General features: G+C 34.1%; 2 protein-coding genes across 3 annotated transcripts; both read left to right on the top strand.

Annotated features, from left to right (window-relative positions):
* Nucleotides 1-4062: 4062 nt before the first annotated feature.
* Nucleotides 4063-5295, top strand: Cypl (peptidyl-prolyl cis-trans isomerase-like 1 Cypl). Its single transcript, XM_089699093.1, has 2 exons — nt 4063-4276; nt 4815-5295. Exons 1-2 carry the CDS (start codon nt 4206-4208, stop codon nt 5257-5259), a joined length of 516 nt encoding a protein of 171 aa, XP_089555219.1. The 5' UTR covers nt 4063-4205; the 3' UTR covers nt 5260-5295.
* Nucleotides 5296-9262: 3967 nt separating this feature from the next.
* Nup153 (nucleoporin 153) lies at nt 9263-21886 on the top strand. Of its 2 annotated transcripts, XM_089711545.1 has the most exons (8): nt 9263-9635; nt 11440-11664; nt 12446-12716; nt 12791-13123; nt 14359-14515; nt 16474-16769; nt 16935-19666; nt 19914-21886. In XM_089711545.1, the coding sequence occupies exons 1-8, from the start codon at nt 9582-9584 to the stop codon at nt 20091-20093; spliced, it is 4248 nt and encodes a 1415-aa protein (XP_089567671.1). In that variant the 5' UTR covers nt 9263-9581; the 3' UTR covers nt 20094-21886. The 2 variants fall into 2 exon arrangements, with proteins under 2 accessions (XP_089567671.1, XP_089567608.1); XM_089711482.1 differs by having other exon boundaries at nt 16474-19666.
* The last annotated feature ends 723 nt before the right edge of the window (nt 21887-22609 follow it).

Here is a 22609-nt window from a genome sequence, read left to right as displayed (position 1 = left end):
ACCGTGCAGGCCAGGCTAAAGGGCAAAGATACCCTGAAAGATGGATTGGTCGTTGCAGCCTGCGCATGCGCCGGTGATGCCTGCCTTAAAGCCTGGCCTCCACGGTCCCTCGACCTAAACCCCATTGATTTGTTTCAATGGGAATACTATAAAGACCTCGGCTACTAGAGAAAATGCCACAATTTGGACGAAATAACCCGGAAATTCATAGTAGCAGAAGAAACCATTAAAAATGATAAAAGGGCATTCAGACATTTAAAAGACAACTTTTTACGGTGATGTCGCACTTACATTGAGCAACAGCGGGGTTATTTTAAAAAATTCTGGTAATTAAACACCTATTTATTGGTTTTAATGATCATCAAGTTAATTCAATTTTTGCACTTACCACATTTAGATTTAAATTTTTCGATTGAAGCCTTCTGAATAATTAAATGAAATTTTCAGGGTAGCTATCTGATAGATAGAGCAAGTTTTTAAAAGTCAAACGGAAAACTTTTTTTATGTGATTTTATTTTTTTACGGGCCCTTAAAGTGGTGAACATATTGGGTAATTTTATCTTTCTTGCCATTTAATTCTTTTTTTTATTCCATTCAAAGATCTAACGATAGTAAATGTTACCATACTGAATTGGCCTATCTTTCAGCTTAGCACACAAAAAAAATCAAGCATCTTCCGCAATCATTGACGTCAGCATGAGTGAAAATATCATCGTACTCGGCGATAGGTGAAAAATTGAAAAAAAACGTCATAACTCCGAAAATACGAAAAATCGCATAACATACATGGGGGTGATTCGGATAGCCCTCTAGGTCCTCTACCTCTCAGCTTCCGTTCATCACTACTTTTTGGTACACCCTGTATAAGTATTTTGTGATTAAACTTACTCTTAGCACGAGGGAGCGGCAGGTTTCGTCGTTCATCACAACTAGTTTTGAAAATATAAGTACTTATTTTTTTGTTGGCAGCGTTGATAACATAGGGCGTATTCAGAAAGAAAGCTTGAAACTTATAAGCGCTTATAAGCGCTTATCGGCGCTTATAAGCGCTGGTAACCCGCGCAGGAAAATATATGAACATGCGCTTATAAGCGCTGATCGGCGCCGACAAGTTCCAACAAGTTTCAACAAACTTGTCGGCGCCGATCAGCGCTTATAAGCGCATGTTCATATATTTTCCTGCGCGGGTTACCAGCGCTAGCGCTTATAAGTTTCAAGCTTTCTTTCTGAATACGCCCATAGACAATACAAACTATTTAAGTAATTTTGACATGTGAAACTATTCGCGGGAAGATTTGAAAAAAACTACAGTTGTTAAAAGAATAAGTACAAAAAATTGTACACTGGGCGGTTACTACTATAAACTATATGACAGAGCTGGGTCAGATAGCACTATTTTATTTTGTACAAAATTTTGTACGCGGGGTCTTAGGAGGTTATTCATGGTGTTTGGGCTATAGTCTGTGTGAAAAGAGAATAGGCGTGGCGTAAAATGGAACTAACGATATGATTTTTACATGGCAACCACGGCAACCCAGTCCAGCCGTCTGTCAAACGTCAAACTTGATTTCGTGTCGATACAGCTTTGTTTGTTCTAACGTTTTCCAGTGAATTTTGATTAAAATCATGTCGAAAAGAGGTAAAACCATACACAGTTCAACAAGGGAATTAATATATAATATTATTCGCTTTTGCCAAAGAGAAAAAGCGGCAAAACATACCATTATTGACCTAAACGCAGTCACGAAACGTGTGGCAGCTATGACCGGTATGTAACAGTTTTTCTTAATGTTTTCTAGTCTCCTAGGTAACCTTCGATCCCTGAGATCTCGAAATGTATATAAATTAAAAGTAATTCATTAAATATGTGATGATCTAAATGAATAAATGTTTGTTTTGTTTCAATCAATGTTTTTGGTAGCCGGTATAAAGAGTTTTGATACTTTTCATTTATAATGTGTTTAGACTTATTTAAGATTATTTTTTCCAGGCTTAAATAGAGGTACAATATCTAAAATAAAAAAAGAAGGTTCTACAAATAACGGCGTGTGGTGCACACCAGGGAAAAAACGTAAAGGAAGACCAAAACTCATTCTTGATGATTTTGATAAGTGCGTCATCCGTAACAAAATTCGTGAATTTTATGCTGTGGGGAAGGAGGTACCGACTTTGAGGAAGCTACATCGTGTGTTAAAGGAAGACATAAACTATTGCGGTGGAATCAGTAGTCTCAGTGGTATTTTAAAAGAGCTGGGTTACAAATACAAGACCATTTAATTGAAGATATGCAAGAGATCATCATAAATGTTACAGACTCGAGCACATCCAGTTCTGAAGAAGATAATTCTGTGGATCTCTCCATTAGTTCCAAAGATAGTTCAGTCATGTCCGGCATTGAATATTTAGAATCAGACTTTAGTTATGGTTCTGATCAGGGAGCCAATGAATAAATATAAAAATAGATTTAAATAAATTTTTAGTTTTATTCCTTATACCTACTGCACAAATTTAGTTTACACTGCACATTCAATCAATTTTAATCCATTTAGAAATATATTTCATATTATTTTGTAGCTTTCTTAAACATTTTATTTATAACTTTCTAGGGTTCCGTAGCAAACAAGGAACCCTTATATTATGTAGGTAGTTTCGCCATGTCCGTCTGTCTGTCCGCGGCTTTGCTCAGTGAATTAGTACTAGAAAGCTATTATTTGTCATGGAAGCATACGAATCACGCCGACAGCGGTAAAATAAAATCTTGAAAAAAGACCCTTTACTTAAACATATTATAATCTTAATACATACAATACATCAAAACAATTATTAAGACAGTCGTTGTAAATATTATATTCTTTACACAACCTTAAAATATCAAAATGTTACAGTCACACTATAATGACATAACAGTGTTGTCAACATCATAAACACGGAATTTAATCACAGAGGCGCCCTCAAATCTTAGTGTATCTACAGACGCTCCGATTTGGTTGGTGCCAACCATATTGGAACCGACATGGCAACCATTCCAACATTGCTACAGATTGTCCGACGGTTGGCCTTCCAACTGTCAGTTGACCATAGAGTAATATGTCAGTTGACCATAGTACGAAGAGAATGGGCTAAATTCTACTATAGAAATAGAGAAAATTACAGTCATATGCGGCTCTTATAACTTATTTTTTAAGGTTTTTAATGTAGCCGCACTGTCAATTTTTTTAATACTTCTAACATAATAAAATACGCTTGATTTCTGGCATCTCTATTTGCGTAATCTTTGTTATAAGTCCCACTAACAGGGAAAGTCTTTATATAGTTCCAGTAATTTTATTAATATGTCACGTTCGGTGACCGTAACTCCCTCGGCGTTCATGTTGACGTCCTACACCGGCGGCGTTGCAAATGTGAATGAGCCAATTACCTATATTACTCTATGGAATGAGCCGATTTGGTCGGAACAAAGCTTCCAAACGTTCCAATTTGGTTGGATCGGATAGGAAGTTGGTTTGGTCGGTATTGCTGGCGCATCCGACCACGTCAAACCAATATTAATAATAATTATGTCGGACCGACCGCTCTCTACACTTTCCGATTTGGTCGTGGTCGGATGGTTGGCACCAACCAAATCGGAGCGTCTGTAGATGCATTTAGGACGGTTCTCTTTTCACACAGACTCTACTGAGCTACTATACTAGTGAGAAAAGAGAGAAAGCATGAGAAACGGCGACATTAGGGCGAGATCTGACTGGTGCACATTAAACGTCTTTGTAATTTGTATTATTTAATCTGTGTTTAATGTTTATAGTTATCTGTGAATGTTCTTGGGTGAAAGGCGAAACTGAAAGTGAGGGCGAAAGCGCCTTGTAATTATTATGAGTTATTATCTGTGTTGTAATTTGTAATCTGTGCCGGGTGCCTGCCGCCTGGCGGCGTAAAACGTGCATTTCTACGGTGCATTTGCATTTTGCGTGCTTATTGTAAACAATTTATGAAATTTACAACTAATACATACTTAATCTGTGAAATATACCTCTGTGTAATAAAGACGCCTCTAAATGTATTTAATATAATATTGTTTTTTTCTTTTATAAATAATTTAACGAAAACATATAATTGAGTACCTGCCTACCTACTCAGTTAAATTAATGTGGTTTTAGGGGAGCGAAAATATTATCTTTCAATATCAATATCATAGCTCGTTAATAATCATGCTTGGGTATACTAACGCAGGAATACCAGACAAATCTTGGCAACCACCAGTCGCTATTTTAGAGACAACGTGAGTATTTATCAATCTATCACTTTCATACGTATATTAATTAATACTATAATATACTAGCGGTCCGCCCCGGCTTCGCCCGTGGTACATATTTCGCAATAAAAGGTAGCCTATATTCTTTCTGAGGGTCTAAAGATTATCTGTGCCAAATTTTCAACAAAATCGGTCCAGTAGTTTATGAGCCTATTCATTACAAACAAACAAACGAAGTTTTCCTCTTTATAATAGTAGTGTAGAAAACCAAATAATCTTAATTCTTAAAAGAAATTATTTTAGAGATCTCAATAGATTTATATTTACCAAAAAGAATATAGGTGCAAAATATTTAAAAGAATGTTGTGTTTGTTAAATGTTACCACTTCTAAACACCACTTTTATTTTTATTAGTCAATAATGGCTGAACAGATTTTAATTATTTAAAGTTTGTTATATCTGTGTCCACTGCGATTATAATAATAACTAAGTATCTATTAATCGAAGTCTTACAAAAAATGGAGCTGCAGCTAGCATTAAAATAAAAATAATAATTAACTTTCAGAATGGGGACTATTATTTTAGAAATGTACTGGAAACACACACCGTTGACTTGTAGAAATTTTATGGAATTAGTAAGAAGAGGTTATTACAATAATACAAAATTTCATAGAATAATAAGAGATTTTATGATACAAGGAGGTGATCCCACAGGTACAGGGAAAGGTGGGCAATCAATTTATGGACCGCAGTTTAATGATGAAATAACCCCTGATTTAAAGCACACAGGAGCTGGAATCTTGTCTATGGCCAATGCGGGACCCAATACAAATGGTTCTCAGTTTTTTATTACTTTAGCCCCAACACAGTGGCTGGATGGGAAACATACCATTTTTGGTAGAGTTCAAAGTGGTATGTCTGTTGTTAAGAGAATTGGACTAGTAGAATGTGATAAAAATGATTCACCAGTAGACGATGTTAAAATAGAAAAGGCATATATTCCAAAATAGTTTTAATATAACTTTGATAATAAATAATTCATTCAGCTCTAGTGTTTTATTCAATTTTTCCAAATGCCAAAAAAAAATATTTTTAAATTTAATATTATGTATATAATCCAGTCAAATTTAACATTTGAAAATAATAACAATTTCGACAGAGCCGAATTTTGGTGGGGAGCTGGAGTGTACAAATAAAGTTTAAAAAGACCTCATTGACCCCATGTACGCAACAAAAGTTATTCGAGATCAAAGGTCACAATTTGATAGTACTATCTATCCCGTTGTGGTCAAATTTTGACTGGCAACCTAGTCAATATATTATATTCTCATAATTATAAATATACATATAAGTAGACTTCATTAAAAAAACTATAAACACACTAATCCTGCGATGGGATCTTAGAGCGTATACGCACTATGCGGGTAGCCGTCCGGCTGACCGCAAGCACAATTATGTACGTAATATTCATTTCTATGCGCACTGCGATGCGGCTACCGCAGACCGCACAGTGCGCATAGAAATGAATATTACGTACATAATTGTGCTTGCGGTCAGCCGGACGGCTACCCGCATAGTGCGTATACGCTCTTAGACTATGAGGTTTTTTTATTTTCCCTGAAAACGGTAAATTTTATAAAAAAGCCGTAGGACCAAAATTTTATATATTACTAGCGGTCCGCCCCGGCTTCGCCCGTGGTACATATGAAAAATAGATGTTGGCCGATTCTCAGACTTACCCGATATGCACAGAAAATTTCATGAGAATCGGTCCACCCGTTTCGGAGGAGTATGCAGACTAACATTGTGACACGAGAATTTTATATATAAGATAATTCTCTAGAAAAATGGTATCCATGCTTTCTTTCCCAAGAGTTATTATCTGTGAGATATCACACAGCCTTTGAAACATCACAGAAAGATCTTTATATACAACTAGAGGTCCGCCCTGGCTTCGCCCGTGGTACATATTTCGCAATTAAAGGTAGCCTATGTCCTTTCTCGGGTATCAAAATATCTCCATACCAAATATCATGCAAATTGGTTCAGTAGTTAAGGCGTGATTGAGTAACAGACAGACAGACAGAGTTACTTTCGCATTTATAATATTAGTATGGATTAATTTCAACAGGGAATCTTTGAAATTTTAGTGAGGTCAAGCTTTTTTTTTGGAGATAGGTACTGAGCTTTGAGTATATAATATATACTATCTATAGAGTACGAACAACGAAGTGGGAACAGTAGGCACAGGTGGGAACAACACGACGTTCCCGCCGCGAGTGGCGAGCCGTAGTCGTGGTTGAGTGCTATCGAAGTGCGTTTCTCTAGGGTTTTTTGTCATGTTTGGGCCCGGCGACGGGCTGCCGCGGGTCACGGATGAATTCTACACATACCCGTGGCCCTGTCGCTGATGCGGCATGACGGAACACAGTGGGGTTTTGGTCGGTAGGAATCCGACATAACCCACGGCCTCTTCCCCGGAGGCCGTGGGTATCTATGCAAGATTTCCCCACTAAAAAAAAAAAAAAAAAAAAAAAAAAAAAGGGTTTTTTGTCATATTTACGAATAAACATGGTGAAATGTGCAGTTCGATCTTGCAAGAACGATACTAGAAAAAACACAAAATTTAAATCCAGTATCACATTTCATCGGTAAATCGATTGTTGTATTTATTTTTATGAAAATAAATCTAGCATCGCGGGGGTGAACGGGAAGTGGGAGGCGGACATGCGGCATGCGCAGGCTCACGCGCGCACCCTTCGCGCACCTCACTGGGCACTGGCCACTGCCGCCACCGGCCACGTGATCGTAGTGATGTGACTTGACTTACGCTGTACTCGATAGTTTACAAGAAGAACTATATTTTAACATATAGGTATTATTTATTTAACTTTAAAATTAAAACTCTTTTAAAAATGTATTAAAAATAATTTTGTGGTGTGTTTTGTATGATACACTTTCTAATATTATGAATGCGAATGTATTATAGTGTAAATGTAAAGTATGTAATGTTACGATATTATATTTTAACCGCTAAATTGATTTATTAAGATTTTGGTAGGTATAGAATTGGTAAAATTGAATAAAAAAAAATAATTAATATTGTTTATTATTTCATTTTAAATTATTAATTATTTCTTATTTTTATTTAAAAATGTTTAAATACTATTGTTATTTGATTTATTATTAAATAAATAGTACTAAACCCGATCTTTTATTTTATTAACTTTAATATTTAAGAAGTCCACACGTTTTTCAGATATTCCAATTAAATTTTTTTTTTAAACTACTTATAATTATTAATACAAGACATATTTAAATGGAATAAACACACTTTATTCACTTGGCAAACAAATTTAAAATTATATATTTAGGTGTACTTTATTCATACATTTCTTCTTAAATAACATATTGAACATAATATTTACTTATGATACATAATATTTACATAACTTATCGATAGCTCAACATGTACTAATTGATACACAGAATTGATACCTACCCATCCCTATTTGTCACACACACATCTATATACCGTGTTTTCCAAAAAGAGCACTAGAGCGCATTATGCGGCATAATGCTTAACGTTGAATGTTCCAACTACAGCAACTAAAAAAAAAAAAACTAAACTGTGGAACGATTTGCCACCTGCGGTGTTCCCGAACAAAGTCTACGACATTGGGGCTTTCAAGAAAAGAGCTTAACTTGTCTATAAAAGGCCGGCAAAGCACCTGTAACACTTCTAGTGTTACAAGTGTTTATGGGCGGTGGTGACCACTTAACATCAGGTGGCCCATGACCCATCTGCTCCTTTGCTTGCTCTAATACATAAAAAAAAAGCAACGCTTCGCACAATCGAGCACTCATAAAAGTAATGCGCGTGAATTAATGCGTGCAATCGATTTATCGTTAGTAATTATTAATTGTTGGAAAAAAATTTAAAGCTTTCGTTTCATTGTAGTTTATTCGAAATAATCAAAGTTAATTCAAATTGTGTTAAAAAATAAATATAAGTATGGATGAAGGATGTTTGAAGAACATTGAAAAAAATGTTAATGAAATAATATACGAATTACTTAAAATAACCGTAAATATTTTTCAACCAATTATTATATACACATTAATGAGGTTATTGCTAACTCTTGGCTAACTCGTGGCTAACTCTATGAATATTTTTTTTTCAACACTGAAATTGCGCAACCTGCTGGTACGTTTCACGTTCCAATTAAGCATCAGCATAATTCGGCATTGTGCGCCACTGAGTCGCATTATGCTCTGTAATTGGAAAACAGCCATAGTATCCACGTATCTATAGCTCATCTGCCTACGATGCGCATTGCGCACTAAGCAATTTGTGCAATACACGCGCTCTATACTATTGTAATATATACTCTAAGATACTGAGCTTCAGTTTTTCTTCATTTCACGTCATAACCACAAAATAAACAGTATTTTCAAGCGTAAACTTTGGTTAACACATTACGAGATTAGTTATTCTAGTAGGAGATGAACTTATTTTTTTAATTCTTCCTGTTCCTCCTCATGTTGTCTTTTACCTGCAGCGATATAAATTTTCCGGGTGTTTGATTTTCTGCAAACCAAGTAGATTGTAACAGATTTTTGAGTTCCTGAACCTAATACTGGTGAAAAAATTGACCATCCATAAGATGTATAATGTGACTATTAAATATAAAGGAAAAAAATCATGGAGACCATTATTATTCTTATATATAAAAATGAATCGCAAAATGTGTTGGTAAGCGCATAACTCGAGAACGGCTGAACCGATTTCGATAATTCTTTTTTTATTATATTCCATGAAGTACGAGGATGGTTTTTATGTAGAGAAAACGTAAATATGTACCACGGGCGAAGCCGGGGCGGACCGCTAGTTTATAATATATCATATATACATATTATACTCTAAGGAAAATTGTATTTAATATTACTTATCTATAATATTTTTGACAATGACACCAAGTTCATGATATAATTATTTCTTCTGGGTGGCAACACTTCAATAAGAGCGGTAACGTAAAATTCATGGCTTTGTCCAGGTGTACTTGTTAAATTTAAAGATATTTCTCATAATTATTTTAAATTATCTAGTCTAGTTGGTTAATAAAGTTATTAGTGCATTTTTTATAATGAATTCATAATACGCTTCGGTTTGAAGTATAAGAAACGTTGCATAAATATATTTTTACTGACACATTTGTAAGACGCCATATTGTGTCACGTTTTTATCATTGGTGAATTTATTTGTCTGAAAAATTGTAATATAGCGTGCTGCTGAAATATAATATTCATTTAAATACAAAGGGTATCAACTATGAATTCTAGTAACAGAGAAAAACGTCCACGAGAATCCTGTAATACACCTAAAGTAAGTATTCATTGAATTCCCGCTCTTGGCGATATGTAAAATCATAGGCCACACGCGTAGTTCGTTATTTATGATCCTAAATGATATGCATGGCGATTGTTAGTATTTTTGTATCATGCATGATCTTAAATTAATATTTATGAATCTGTCTTACATGTGACCTTAGATATTTCACATGTAAATTTTCTAACGTTAAAGTTCATGTTTTGAAATTGTGGTAGGAGGTAAATTTTGTTTATTCTTTCGCGATGAATCAGTTTAATATAGTTCAAACATGCTGGTTAGATTGCTTTACCATAAGAAATTAATGTAAAAGATATTAATGTAATGATAACTTTTTTTAATTTTCGAACCAGCTACAGCAGCTATGTTAATTTTATGCTTAGATTCCTGGCTCCTTTGCAATCTGTGTAATCTTTCTTGAATCATTTTGCTTCTCTTCAAGTCATTAAGCCCACTTTAACTCAAATTTGTTTCTTGGATTGTAATTCCTTGGGCCATAGAGGTAGAAGAAGTTTAACATCTATTCCCTCTTCAATTGACATTCCATAAGTAATAATAATAAAATGTTTTTACATTTCATACCATGATAATCATTCATAATCTTAATCTTAATATGTATATATAAATCTCGTGTCACAATGTTTGTCCTCAATGGACTCCTAAACCACTTAACCGATTATAATAAAATTTGCACACCATGTGCAGTTTGATCTAACTTGCGAGATAGGATAGTTTAAACATGTAGGTACCACGGGCGATGCCAGGGCGGACCACTAGTATTAGTATAGATTTTAGTGATGTATATCTGCAATGCGAATTTTAATGAAAAAATAATAAGGTGTCATTTTATTCAAGAGTTTAAGTACAATTTCCTCAAGTATTCTAAATTAATAATTATTAAATATAGGTAACATAGTATCAATTGCTTGCGAATTTGCTGTAGCTGTTATTATTGACAAACATTCATAATATCTATATTTTTATATTATTATTATGCGTAGAGATGTATTTACTTATGCTATTGTATATATGTTAGTCAAACCCCAGGTCTGGCATAATGACTTTGTCAAAGCCCAAATAAATGTAATATTTCGGCCTATTATTATTTATTAAACAATTTTCGTCAGTCGTTGACTAGCTGAGGCATCTAACTCGCGTACGATGCCTATGTTGCGTTCACCTATGCCCGAGACCGCTGCTGGCTTCAGTCAAAGGTTGAAATTCGTATTTCGAGGATTTTCCGATGGCTTTTGCCAAACCTACGATAAACCGGTCCTTCTCAAAGAGATTGTGTTTCGGGATTTGACTATAATATAATATATACAAATCCATAAATATATCTGAATATATTTATGGATTTCTATATATTATACATATATGATCTTGAATCTAAGATGGTTACTACATCCTGATATGTCTACTCTATGTCTGATGTAAATTATTTTTAGTATGAAGAAACCATTAAAGTTCATTGATCTGGAAATAATATTTTTGACACACAAGTTCATGATATAATTATTTCTTCTAACTGACAACACTTCAATAAGAGAATGAAATTGGTTCAGCTGTTATCAATATTTGCGCTTAGCAACAAATTTATTGTTTCATTTTTATATTATAGATGACTTTATTTTATATATTACATACCTAGTAAGCAGAGAATGGTTAAAGTTTTAAGATCAGATTTAAAGTATGATAGGTCACTTATTAATATCATAATGCAACTTGCGAACTTGTGAAAAAAAAATGCTTGAAAAGAACAGATCTTTTGAATATTTATTAATAAATAATCATGTTTCAGTCATTTGTCCAGAATGTAACATCTAAAATGTCTGAATTGTTACCAACAACAATAACCAAGTGGTTTAGCAGTCCAAGTTCGTCTAGTGCTAATGGATCAGCAACATTAGTTGAAGTGAATGACTCATCAACAGAAGATGAAGGAACAGACTGTACATTAAACCCACCACCAAAAAAGCGTTTGCGTCGCAGCCATTCTGTAAATGACCATTTTATGGACATTCAGGTAAGGAGTCGCCAAAACCACATTATATACCTAGAAAAATTTTGTAAGAAATATCAATACATACATAATTAAGAAATTCCCCTTTTGATATTTATAATGATTTATTTATTTACGGCATGCACACGATATGCACTTTGGTGCATGCCGTAAATAAATAAATAATTATTAATATCAAAAGGGTGTTTCCTTATATGTAAACCTTTGTAAAAAATATAGATTTTCTATGTCTGGACTTATGTTTTTAGTACCAGTTATTAAGCAACTGTATATCAAGGCAGACATGGTGCTGGTTTATCTTCTGTTTTCTCCATATATTGATAGCTTACTTTAAGATAGCATTCTCTTTCAATTGCTTGCATATTTCATGATATATTTAAATTATTTCCAATAATATTTAACAAATTAATAAACAGAACATGAAACTTGCAACAGAAAATTTGAGAGAAGTCAAACGAGCATCAAAATGACAACACCAATGCTTATCTATAGACAAATTTAATGTGTACTATTATTTTATGAATGAATTGCTACGTTGGCGCTTCGCGCCTATTGCATAGCGGGAGAATAGTTACATCGATGTTATTCCAACTTTAATAACGACGAAATAGCATTAGTATGAATACTTATTACGACGTAATACTGCGTTTCTTTTATTACGTGTTTATTTGTACGATTTTTCCTTATTATTAGTTTATTCTTGTCATAAAATGTTATAACTCGTTTTTTTTAAGGCTGGATATATCTTTTATAATTGAGTAAATATGTTTATAAAAATTTGCAGACTAAATGTACAAGCACAAATACTGATGCAGCTGACATTGTTCAGAGTCCTATAATATATTCATCAATCAAGTGTAAGTATCACAAAGGAGATCCAAAATTCATGTCAACCCCTCTCCATGCCAAACACAATGAATCAACACTTAAAAGCTCTGAAGTAGTAAAGAGAGTATCTCAAATACTTAAAAATTCATTGTATTCGGGTGAAACATCAATGGCCAAGGCACAGAAGTCCTTATTTAACTCTTTTACAAATTACACCCAGATTGAAGGTATGTAGTAATTTTTATGAATTAATATTTTTTTTTTTTATTATGAACTTTTTACTCAATATACTGTTTTTCAGGTAATTCTCACAGTGATCAACACAAGGATGATTATCACTCTTATAATAAATCCTCATTACTTGGTTCAACATTCTATTCTGGCCAAACAATATATGGTGGAACAAACAGCCCCATTAATTCTAAAGCTACCCATGTTAATAATAGAACGACAGAGCTCAATAAAAATAACAGCAGACAAGGGCGTGACATGGGTAGCTCTACTAAACAGTTATTGGATTTATTAGATAGCTATGCTTCCCCATTGGCTGAAGCAAGAAGGATATCACAATATGTTAATCAAGATAGCAGTTGCAATACTTCAAATGCTAATACCGATTGCAAGAAGGTTACTAGTAAGTGTAAATATTTTTTTAAACCCATAATATTATTGTATTCTTTTGTTATTGAGTTTATTGAGACTTGGTTTGTTATATTAATGTCGTGGCCATATTGTAGATTTGCTCATTTCACGAAATAGTTGCATTTTATGAAATGGTTGAATGTGTATTGGCTACAATATCATGATGTGGTTTGAGCAGTTCAATGATAAGAAATCGTTCCTCGATATGGCCAACTAAACGCGCGGTTTTTTTCATGAAATGATCATCATTTGATTTGATTTGATGATATCATAAATTTACATTAATTATTGTTAGAGGCGCTGCAAGCGCTGTGTTTATGTGATAAGATGGCGGCCGCTGGCGAAAATTTTATTATTCGCAGTTAAAAACTTCATAATTCGTTTAATTACAATATGAAGAAAGTCATATGGAAACTGCGGATATCTTATACTAGCTTTCCACCCGCAGCTTCGCCCGCGCAGTCTAAGAAAAACCCGCATAGTTCCCGTTCCCGTAGGATTTCCGGGATAAAATCTAACTATTTCCCGGGGTAAAAAGTGCCCTATGTGCTTTCTCGGGTATCAAAATATCTCTGTTCCAAATTTCATGCAAATTGGTTCAGTAGTTAAGGCGTGAACAGACAGAGTTACTTTCGCATTTATAATATTAATAGTATGGATTCAAGAAAAAATGCGTCTAAAATCTTATAAATATATTTATACTATACTAGCTTTCCGCCCGCGTTTTCAAAGAAAAACCTGTTCCCGTAGGATTTCCGAGATAAAACCTATCCTATGTCCTTTTTCGGGTATCAAAATATCTCTATACCAAATTTCATGCAAATTAATTCTGTAGTTAAGGCGTGATTGAGTAACAGACAGACAGACAGAGTTACTTTCGCATTTATAATATTAGTATAGATTATTATATGTAATTGCTTCTTTTCTAAAAAGCGATTCGCTTCTAGCACTCGCCGTCTGCTGCCGCGGCACTAACTTAATTATGACAATAAACAAGTTCCTAAAATATTCTGATTTTTTTAAATATTTTATTTTATATTTTTCTATATTTTATATGATCTGGCCAAATGTGGATGACAATCGTGAAACATTGACGATTTAACGATCTGGTCAAACTATGTTGGCCACATCATCAAATGCGACCATTTCGTGAAATGATCAATCATTTCATGAAATGAACAAATCTACAATATGGCCATGACATTAACATTATATTTTTATTTCCAGCACACAAAACACAGGAGCTCGCAATCCCTAGTATTGCAAGCGTAATAACTTTAAAGAAAAAAACTCGTTTCCTGGATACAACAAGTTCAGCGAGACAGCTAGTAGCTTCTCATAGTAGTTCAACAAATGTGTCGCCTTATCCAGTGAAGACAAAAAGGTACATATGGTATAATATTTGGGATAAAAATCAACAATTTCAGTAACTAAAGAGACATAAATACAAACGAACACAAATTATGAAATGTTTAGAAATATCAAAACAATATTTGAACATTATCAAAATTTCAAATATACAGTACTCCAAAATTAATAATGCGCATGTTTTCGAAAACACTCGAATCATTGAAACGTAAGAGCCCTAAACAATGCACATACATTTAACACCTTGTTCAAAAGAAATAAAAGTCAATTCACGGTCATACACAATCAAAAACAAATCGGGCGGTAGGTGACGGTAGCCTGTCAGTCAAAAAACTCAAACATCCGTCAGTCGTCTTTAAATATTGGTGGTGACTGCACATGTTCTCTCTGTGTGGAATTATATAGAGCTGCTATAACATACCCTTCTTGGTTTTGTTTTTAATGGTGAATTGAATTAATCGCTGAAATGATTTACACATGATAATAGTAGGGAAAGTGAAAATGAAGAAGAGCATAATGAAAGTTCCGATGTATCTAAAATGTCAGAAATAAAGATAATCCCTGATTTTGATTGTTTCTTTTTTTTTTGTAATTGTCATAATATTGAAGAATGATCAGTACTGTAAATACTTTTGAACTGAGATTTTAATGATTAGATTTATATGGTTTAAATGTAAACCTGTGTTTGAAAACCATATTTTATACAATTTAAATTTTGTGTTATTTTAACCTTCTTTTCTTCCATCTTTACACCAGCTTCAGTAAGACACTTAAAAAAAAATTTTTTACGATTTAATAGTTTTTACAGTGAAATAGTTGCATGGGGGAGTGGGGGGAGCATTCAAAGATGGCGAGTATATTTTCAAGTTTATGCCAGAAATAAAGGCCTAATACAAAAATATCGGTGTCAGGGCTTAGAATAATTATCTCTGCAATATGGCAGAACATTCTTGAATCAGCCTCTGTGTGATTAGATTTCAAATCGGTAACTTCAGTGAAAGTTGCGCCTTGCAATTTATAACATTTTGTGGGGTCATCAAATCCACCACATACATATAGCTCACTTATTAGTTATTACGAACTATTGAGTAAACAATGGACTATTGTTAATTATTTAAAATAATAATTTAAAATATATATTCATGAGTTTTCAATCTATAGTGGTTTAAAGTTAACTCAAAAATGAAGCATTTTCGTAAATTTTCTAAAAAACCTTAGAGAAAGTGTAAGAAATGTTATAGTATGCTATATATTCGTGATCTACTCAATAAGTTCTTTCATTTGATACCCCACACGGCATGTTTTGGAAATTTTTATTTTTTTGTTTGTATGCCATATTTAATTACCAGGGTGGGGGGAGGGGGACCACAAAACTGGTTGGCAACATCTGTCTATAGGATGTCTGGGATCTATACAATATAATATATCAGAAGTCAGATTTAGGTCCGTTATTTTTGCAAACGAACATCTCCTTGGAGCCTGCTCTATACTCTTCACAAAATAAAAAGCCCGTTTTGACGTTTACCAATGCGGCATAAAAAGTAATGTTACCATACTTCACGGTACTCGATACTCAAGATAAATCAATTTAAGTTTACTTTAGATTAACATTCTTATTGAAAATTTAAATAAATTAATACATATTTTGAATGATAAAATGTTGCGATAGGTCAATTTTTTTATTTAATATTTTTGTTACAATAATATTCACTCAATTACTTTAAAATCGAGGAAAAGTGGATCCTCAGTCAATCATAGTATTACTATATTCATTTGTATATACATAGATTCTTGTGTAGTCTAATAAATATTAACAATAAATACTTTTGCCTTATTTCATATTTAAAAGCTAAGTGTTTTGTCTTTTTTTCTTTTTTGGGCAAAGTTTAAAATTTTTATATTTTATTATTAGAAGATATGGTACATCTAGATTACCGGTTTTTTTGTTATTAATATCAATATTCTTTTTTACAGTTCCCAGTGGAAAGATCCTAAGTTCGTAACAAAAATAAAAAATACGACACGTAAGAGTAAAGCAGAGAATATAAATAACTATGTGTCACATGCGACTCTAGATTTGCCACCAGCTGTGTTACAGATTGAGGAAAATAATTTACCAAAGTTTTCATTTGATACTCCAACTTCGAAGACTCAAGAAACTCTTAGTGCTAGTCCACCATTGCACACACCTGTTAACACTGTAGGGAATATTAACATGCCTGAGAATTTAAATTTACAAAGTCCAGTCATTAGCTTTCCTACTAAGAAAAGTAAGTCTAAAAGTAGTTGCTATTCATTTTCAAAACCAGTTACAGTTTCGAGTGAATCTATTATTAACAATAAATTACCAAAATATACTTTTATAAGACCCGAGGGAAATGTTGATGTAACAAAAATAGATGATACAAAAACTGACTCTATTTCATCTATTGTAGGTACATCCCAGAAAAATGCTTTAGCTAGTACTAATACATCAAACTGGAAATGCAATGATTGTTGGGTATCCAACAAACCTGATGAGAGCAAGTGTGTGTGTTGCGGTGGTAAGAAACCAGTAACAGAAGAAACAACCGACAAAAAGAATTGTTCTGCTTGTCTGGTTAACAAATGCTTAGAGTCATCTGATTTATGTGCTGCTTGTAAAAAAAATCAAACAAATAACATAATAAAATCTGATTTGTCTAAATGGAAATGTAATGACTGCTGGGTAAGCAACAATTCTACGGAAGATAAATGTGTATGTTGCGGAGGAGAGAAACCAGGCACATCATCATCATCATCAGATAAATATAGAACTGAACCATCTAGTATGCTAAAGGGTGGAACTTCATCTAAATGGAAATGTGAAGATTGTTGGGTTAGCAATGATGATCATATAGATAAATGCCTCTGCTGTGGGGCGAAAAATCCTGCTCATAAAACTGATGTTATAAAGTCTTCTGATAAGGGATGGAAGTGTAATGTTTGCATGCTTGAGAATTTATCTAAGGTAGAGAAATGTATAGCATGTTTAACATCAAACCCTGATTCAAGCTCTGCCAGTAAAATACCCCAAAATTCTACAAAACCCAATTTCCAAAGTAGTTCTAATGATCCACTTAAAAAAATAATAAAAAGTCAATCACAAAAGTGGGAATGTCAATATTGTCTTGTGCATAATGACAATGATAAAAGCCGTTGTGTGTGCTGTGATTCTGAGAAACCTGGTGCTACCAAGCAGTCAGGGTCGAAATTTAATTTCGGCATATCCCCAAATATCTCATTTAAATTTGGCATAGATCCAAAGATGACTGATAAGGAAAAGGTTAACGAAAATAAATCCCATGTAACGGAAACAAATAATAATGAGATACCTAAAGCTACATTCACTTTTGGCATTCTGTCAAACCAAACAAATAATGTAGGTAATGAGAACGAGCAGGCCAAGATAGGCTCTCCAGCACAAGCACCCACTTTAGCAAAATCCACAGAGTCCACCACGCCAGTGAAAACATCATTTGCTTTTGGTATACCCAAGGATACAAAAAGCGACTCAGTTAATAAGGAGAGCATAGAATCATCCGTATTTGCATCAAAACCAGAGATGAAAATAAATGAAAAGCCCCAAGAAGTGCCCAATGTGGAGAGATTGGAGTCTGCAAATTGTCTGCAATTCTCATCAAAATTATTTACTTACCCTCAAGAACCATCTGTGCAGATTTCACAAGCAACAGCAACCTCTGGAACATTGTTAGAAAATTCTGCTGCAAATATATCGTCAATACCTGTCACTATTTCTGCAAGTAGTTCAGCTAATTTCTTCAAACCTGCATCAGCAACAGTTGACTCTACATCTTTCATCCAACCAGCTGATACTTCAGTTAATACAGCATCTTTCCAGAATAACCAACCACAGAAAACTTCTATCAATTTTATAACACCTCCATTATTTCAAAAGAATACTGTTCAACAGCCTTCAACTTCTTCATTATTTCAAGAAACGAATGCACAGATGCAAGCTCAACCTACACCTACTGCATCGGTATCGCCCTTCTCAGAAGGTTCTGGGACTATTGCAACAACTGAAAACAATACTACTACACAGTCTGCTTGTTCCTCTGCGCCAGTATTTAGTTTTAAATCAAATAATCAGATGTTGCAAACTGAGAAACCCAAATTCAATTACACATTTGGTGCCAACAGAGAAACTACTACAAACATATTTACTTCTAGTATTGAATTTAGACCAGATAATCTCGCATCATCTTCACCTATTCCAAGCAAACCCAATATTGCTTCACGACAAGGTGGAAGTACCTTTCAATCCAGTATTTTTTCAAGTATTGGTAATCATCCAACTAGTGGAAACCTTATGGGTGGTAATAGTGAAAATTCTACAACTACCGATATGTTAAGTGGATATAATATGGTAGAAACGAATAGTTTGACAACAAACTTGCCATTATCAACAGAATCTAATAGAAGCACACCAACTGAATCTAGTATGTTATCTGAACCATTGAGTGCTAGAAATACTTTGCCAATGAATTCATCCATACCATTAGGATCGAATAGTGGCGCTGGATCTAATAGGTTATCTCAAACAATGAGTCCCACTTATACTGAACCAATGACTTTACCAGCGCAATCTACACATTTACCGACACAACCACAAGGATTATTTGGAGCACCTTCACCAGGGCCAGCTCAAGAGCCTAGTAATAGTACATGGTCATCAAACAATAATTTAGGTCCCAATTTATTTGCAAATTCTAAATCAAGCAATATTATCCAAAAACCAGTCACATTTTCATTCGGAAGCAATAATATGTCATGCCATGTAAACATGGTTAATAACACTAGTCCAGTTTTTGGGGGAAGCAGGCCTCAATCACCGAATTCTTTCATGTTGCCTAATCAGAGTGCAAATAATTCATCGACTCCATCAATGTTTTCAACTTCTGTGCCAAGCCAGACCCCAAATATGTTTGGAACTGGTCCTCTACAACCGCCGAATAATCCACCACCACCTGGCCAGCCTACATCAGGGTTATTTGGGCAACAAAATGTAAATCAATCATTTGGAAACAGTTCAAATCCATTGGGCTCAGCACCATTCACTTTTGGATCGCAACCTGCCCCTGGACCTGGAATTTGGAATCTATCCGGATCATCTGGATTTGGTCAGGTATGTAAATAAAATTGAAATTGAATATTTATTTTGAGATATATATCGCTATGGGTTTATTACAAGCAATAAGTAATTACAGGGGCGTGCATCGGTCATTTGTTATCTGTTTCACTGATGTTTTTTTTTCTATCTTCACATCTCATCTAAGGCATTATGGTAATCGGAGGAGAGAATTTCGCACGGCGATAGCTTTTCAGTCGCTTAAAATTTGGCATATCTGATAAAGGAAAAAAAATATTTTCAGCCAGCACAGGGGCAGCAGGTGCAGCAGGTGCCGCAGGGGCAGCCGGGACCGTCGGGGCAGGGCGGGCAGCCGGGCGGGGTGTACAGCTTCGGGTCGCCCCAGGTGCAGTTCTCGGTTGGCAGTGCGCCCAACGTGGCTACGCGCCGCGTGCGCAAGGCCGTGCGCCGCACGCAGCGATGAGCCGCGCCGCTCTTGTGAAGTGTCTACCCTTGTGTAGTGTCTACCCTTGTGTAGTGAATCGATGCTCGTGAACTAGATGTTATTGTTCTCCGTAAACTTTTAAAGCAGGTTCTTAAGTACGTGAGAACGTACCGCGTAGTTAATTTTATAGGGTTGCATGGTCGAAATAGTTTATATTTATAGATAATTGAATATTTCATAATGGGTTATGTCAATACCATTATTACAAAATTTGTATATCTGTATCGAGATTATGCATGTTCAGAATTTTATTTTATATTTTGCTTACCACGGAAAAATATATGTTGATAAATTAAAAAAAAAAAAACAAAACACAGCTTCTGGGTTGTTAAATATTACACAATAGTTGTATTGGATAAAATGTAAGATATTGTTATAGGTATATGTAGTTGTTAGAAATCTAGTATTTTTTTTAATAAAATATGCATTTATGTACATGAATTTATGAATGTTTTGATTTCATCTTCATGTTATTCATCAATAAGTTGCTATATATGATCCGTAAACCAACATGAATGTTATTTAAATCACTTTCTTTCACTATCCCAATTATTTCGGTGTTTTAATACGTAATTGGAACAGTTATCGATTTACCACCTAGAGCCTTCAAGAAAAGGGCTTATTTGTCCTTAAAAGCACCTGGGCGGTGCTTAACACGAGCTGCCCCTTTGCTTGCTCTGACATAAAAAAGTAAACTTACCCTTAAATATTTTTTTCAGTTATTCTGCAATTATATTGATGTTTTAGAGAACCCAAAACAATTGTTATTAAATAGTTATTCTGTTTGTATGTATGTCAATCATGTCATTTTGACGTGATAACGTTTTTAAAATCGTTTTAGTCGGGTGACATGTTCAGAAACTTGTGTCACACCAAAACCTCACGAGCGCGAGTGCAGGTATAACGAGAGAGAGACGGACCGATCTCCCGTCTCATCTCGAGCGCTGCCACCAATAAGACGTTATCACGTAAACATCTCGATCGTAAACCTACTTTACAAACAACCAATTTTTTTTTATTTAAAACATATTTTAATACGTATCCATACGTGATCGTGGGGATTACTATTTTGTTTGTCATCACCTTTGTGTGTCTATCAGGATCCTACAATTATGTATAAAACATTGAAATAGTTGGTATACATTCACTACAGTACTGTATATACATTCACTTTCCTTTTTACGCATATAACTAAGAAACTTTGTGAGGCAATGGAGAAGTTTCCTTTGGTAACTAATGTAATTGAAATAACTGGCTAAAAAACGTGACTTCTTAAATTTGTAAATTTATAGGGATTTTTGTAGTATTTTGCGTATTTAATAACGCACGCGAATTATCCGCAAGTGTTCTTTTTTAATGCAAGTCTTTATTGTAATGCGCAGAAAACGCTCGCGGGTCTCGAGCAAATTACCTGGATAACAGCAAAAAATTATTTTCCACATGCGGACAAACCCACGTGCGTCATTAAATCACATATATATAAAACACCCTTATCCTTTCTATCATCTTATAGTATTTATCGATATAAAAAAAAATTGAAAGTGTGTTTTTTTTGTTTGTCCTTTCATCTCCGTGGTTTTATGTGATTTGTGTCTGGAGGGCAGTTAGGAATTTTGTATAAATTCGATAAGGGCGCTAGTTTAAAAACTAACCTATCTACTAATATCCTACTCTACTCTCTCACCAGACACAAATACCATGGAATCCGTTATAACATGATAGAAACAAACAAAAAACAAACTGAATTTTATTTTGTCCCGGGTCGACTCGGGCGGAGCTGTGACGACCGGCTAGTTTTATAATAAAATGTATTACTTAAATGTAATAGTAAAATATATTAATTTACTCATAATACACTAAAATATGAACTGTAACGCTAAGAAGCTTAGTGATAATTCATTTCAATATTTTATTTATTAATAGGTATTTTTCAGATATCTGAATTTTGGTATGAATTATTTTTTTTTTTGAAATTTTAATGTTGCTGATAATTCCATTTATCATCTCAATATACTGGTTATATAATATCTTGAATGCTTTACGGTGGAATAATTACATGTTACATTGGGTTTTAAAACTTCTCTATTAATCATATAGACATAACAGACACAAATATTGAAAAATAAAAAAAAATGATATTTTCGTATAAGTTTCCTTTGATAAAATCTACATATCAAAAGGCAGTGCACCAAATTATTATACTAGTGATATCGTTATTTCACATACAAACCTACCTTTTGATTTTTAGATTAAATCAAAATGTTGAACATTTTAAAAGCGTAAGTTGTTTAGAGATATTAATGGTTTTGTATATATTTTTTTCTATATGTTAACGTTAAGTATGTGTAAGCGCATTTATAAAATACTAGATTCTCGCCCCGTTTCCGCCTATATAATTTATTTGATTTTTTTTAAGTTATTCTATCCTGGGCGGATAAAAATCCGTAAGTAAAAATCATTGAAATCCGTTCAGCCGTACTTGAAAAAGTGGTGTA

This window comes from Colias philodice, chromosome 1 (assembly GCF_061535455.1).
Source record: "Colias philodice isolate Cphi_HAF_F1 chromosome 1, ilColPhil1 Martin Lab GWU primary, whole genome shotgun sequence".
Lineage (NCBI taxonomy): Eukaryota > Metazoa > Arthropoda > Insecta > Lepidoptera > Pieridae > Colias > Colias philodice.
The sequence above is the reverse complement of the archived record's forward strand: the minus strand, read 5'-3'. Positions and strand labels throughout refer to the sequence as shown.

What these genes read in the sequence shown, in the direction of transcription:
- Cypl (XM_089699093.1), top strand. Translation starts at nt 4,206, where the DNA reads ATGCTTGGGTATACTAACGCAGGAATACCAGACAAATCTTGGCAACCA. An exon ending in GTCGCTATTTTAGAGACAAC is followed by an intron (nt 4,277 to 4,814) that starts GTGAGTATTTAT and finishes ATTAACTTTCAG; the next exon opens with AATGGGGACTATTATTTTAG.
- Nup153 (XM_089711482.1), top strand. Translation starts at nt 9,582, where the DNA reads ATGAATTCTAGTAACAGAGAAAAACGTCCACGAGAATCCTGTAATACA. An exon ending in ACCATTTTATGGACATTCAG is followed by an intron (nt 11,665 to 12,445) that starts GTAAGGAGTCGC and finishes AAAAATTTGCAG; the next exon opens with ACTAAATGTACAAGCACAAA. An exon ending in TATCCAGTGAAGACAAAAAG is followed by an intron (nt 14,516 to 16,473) that starts GTACATATGGTA and finishes TCTTTTTTACAG; the next exon opens with TTCCCAGTGGAAAGATCCTA.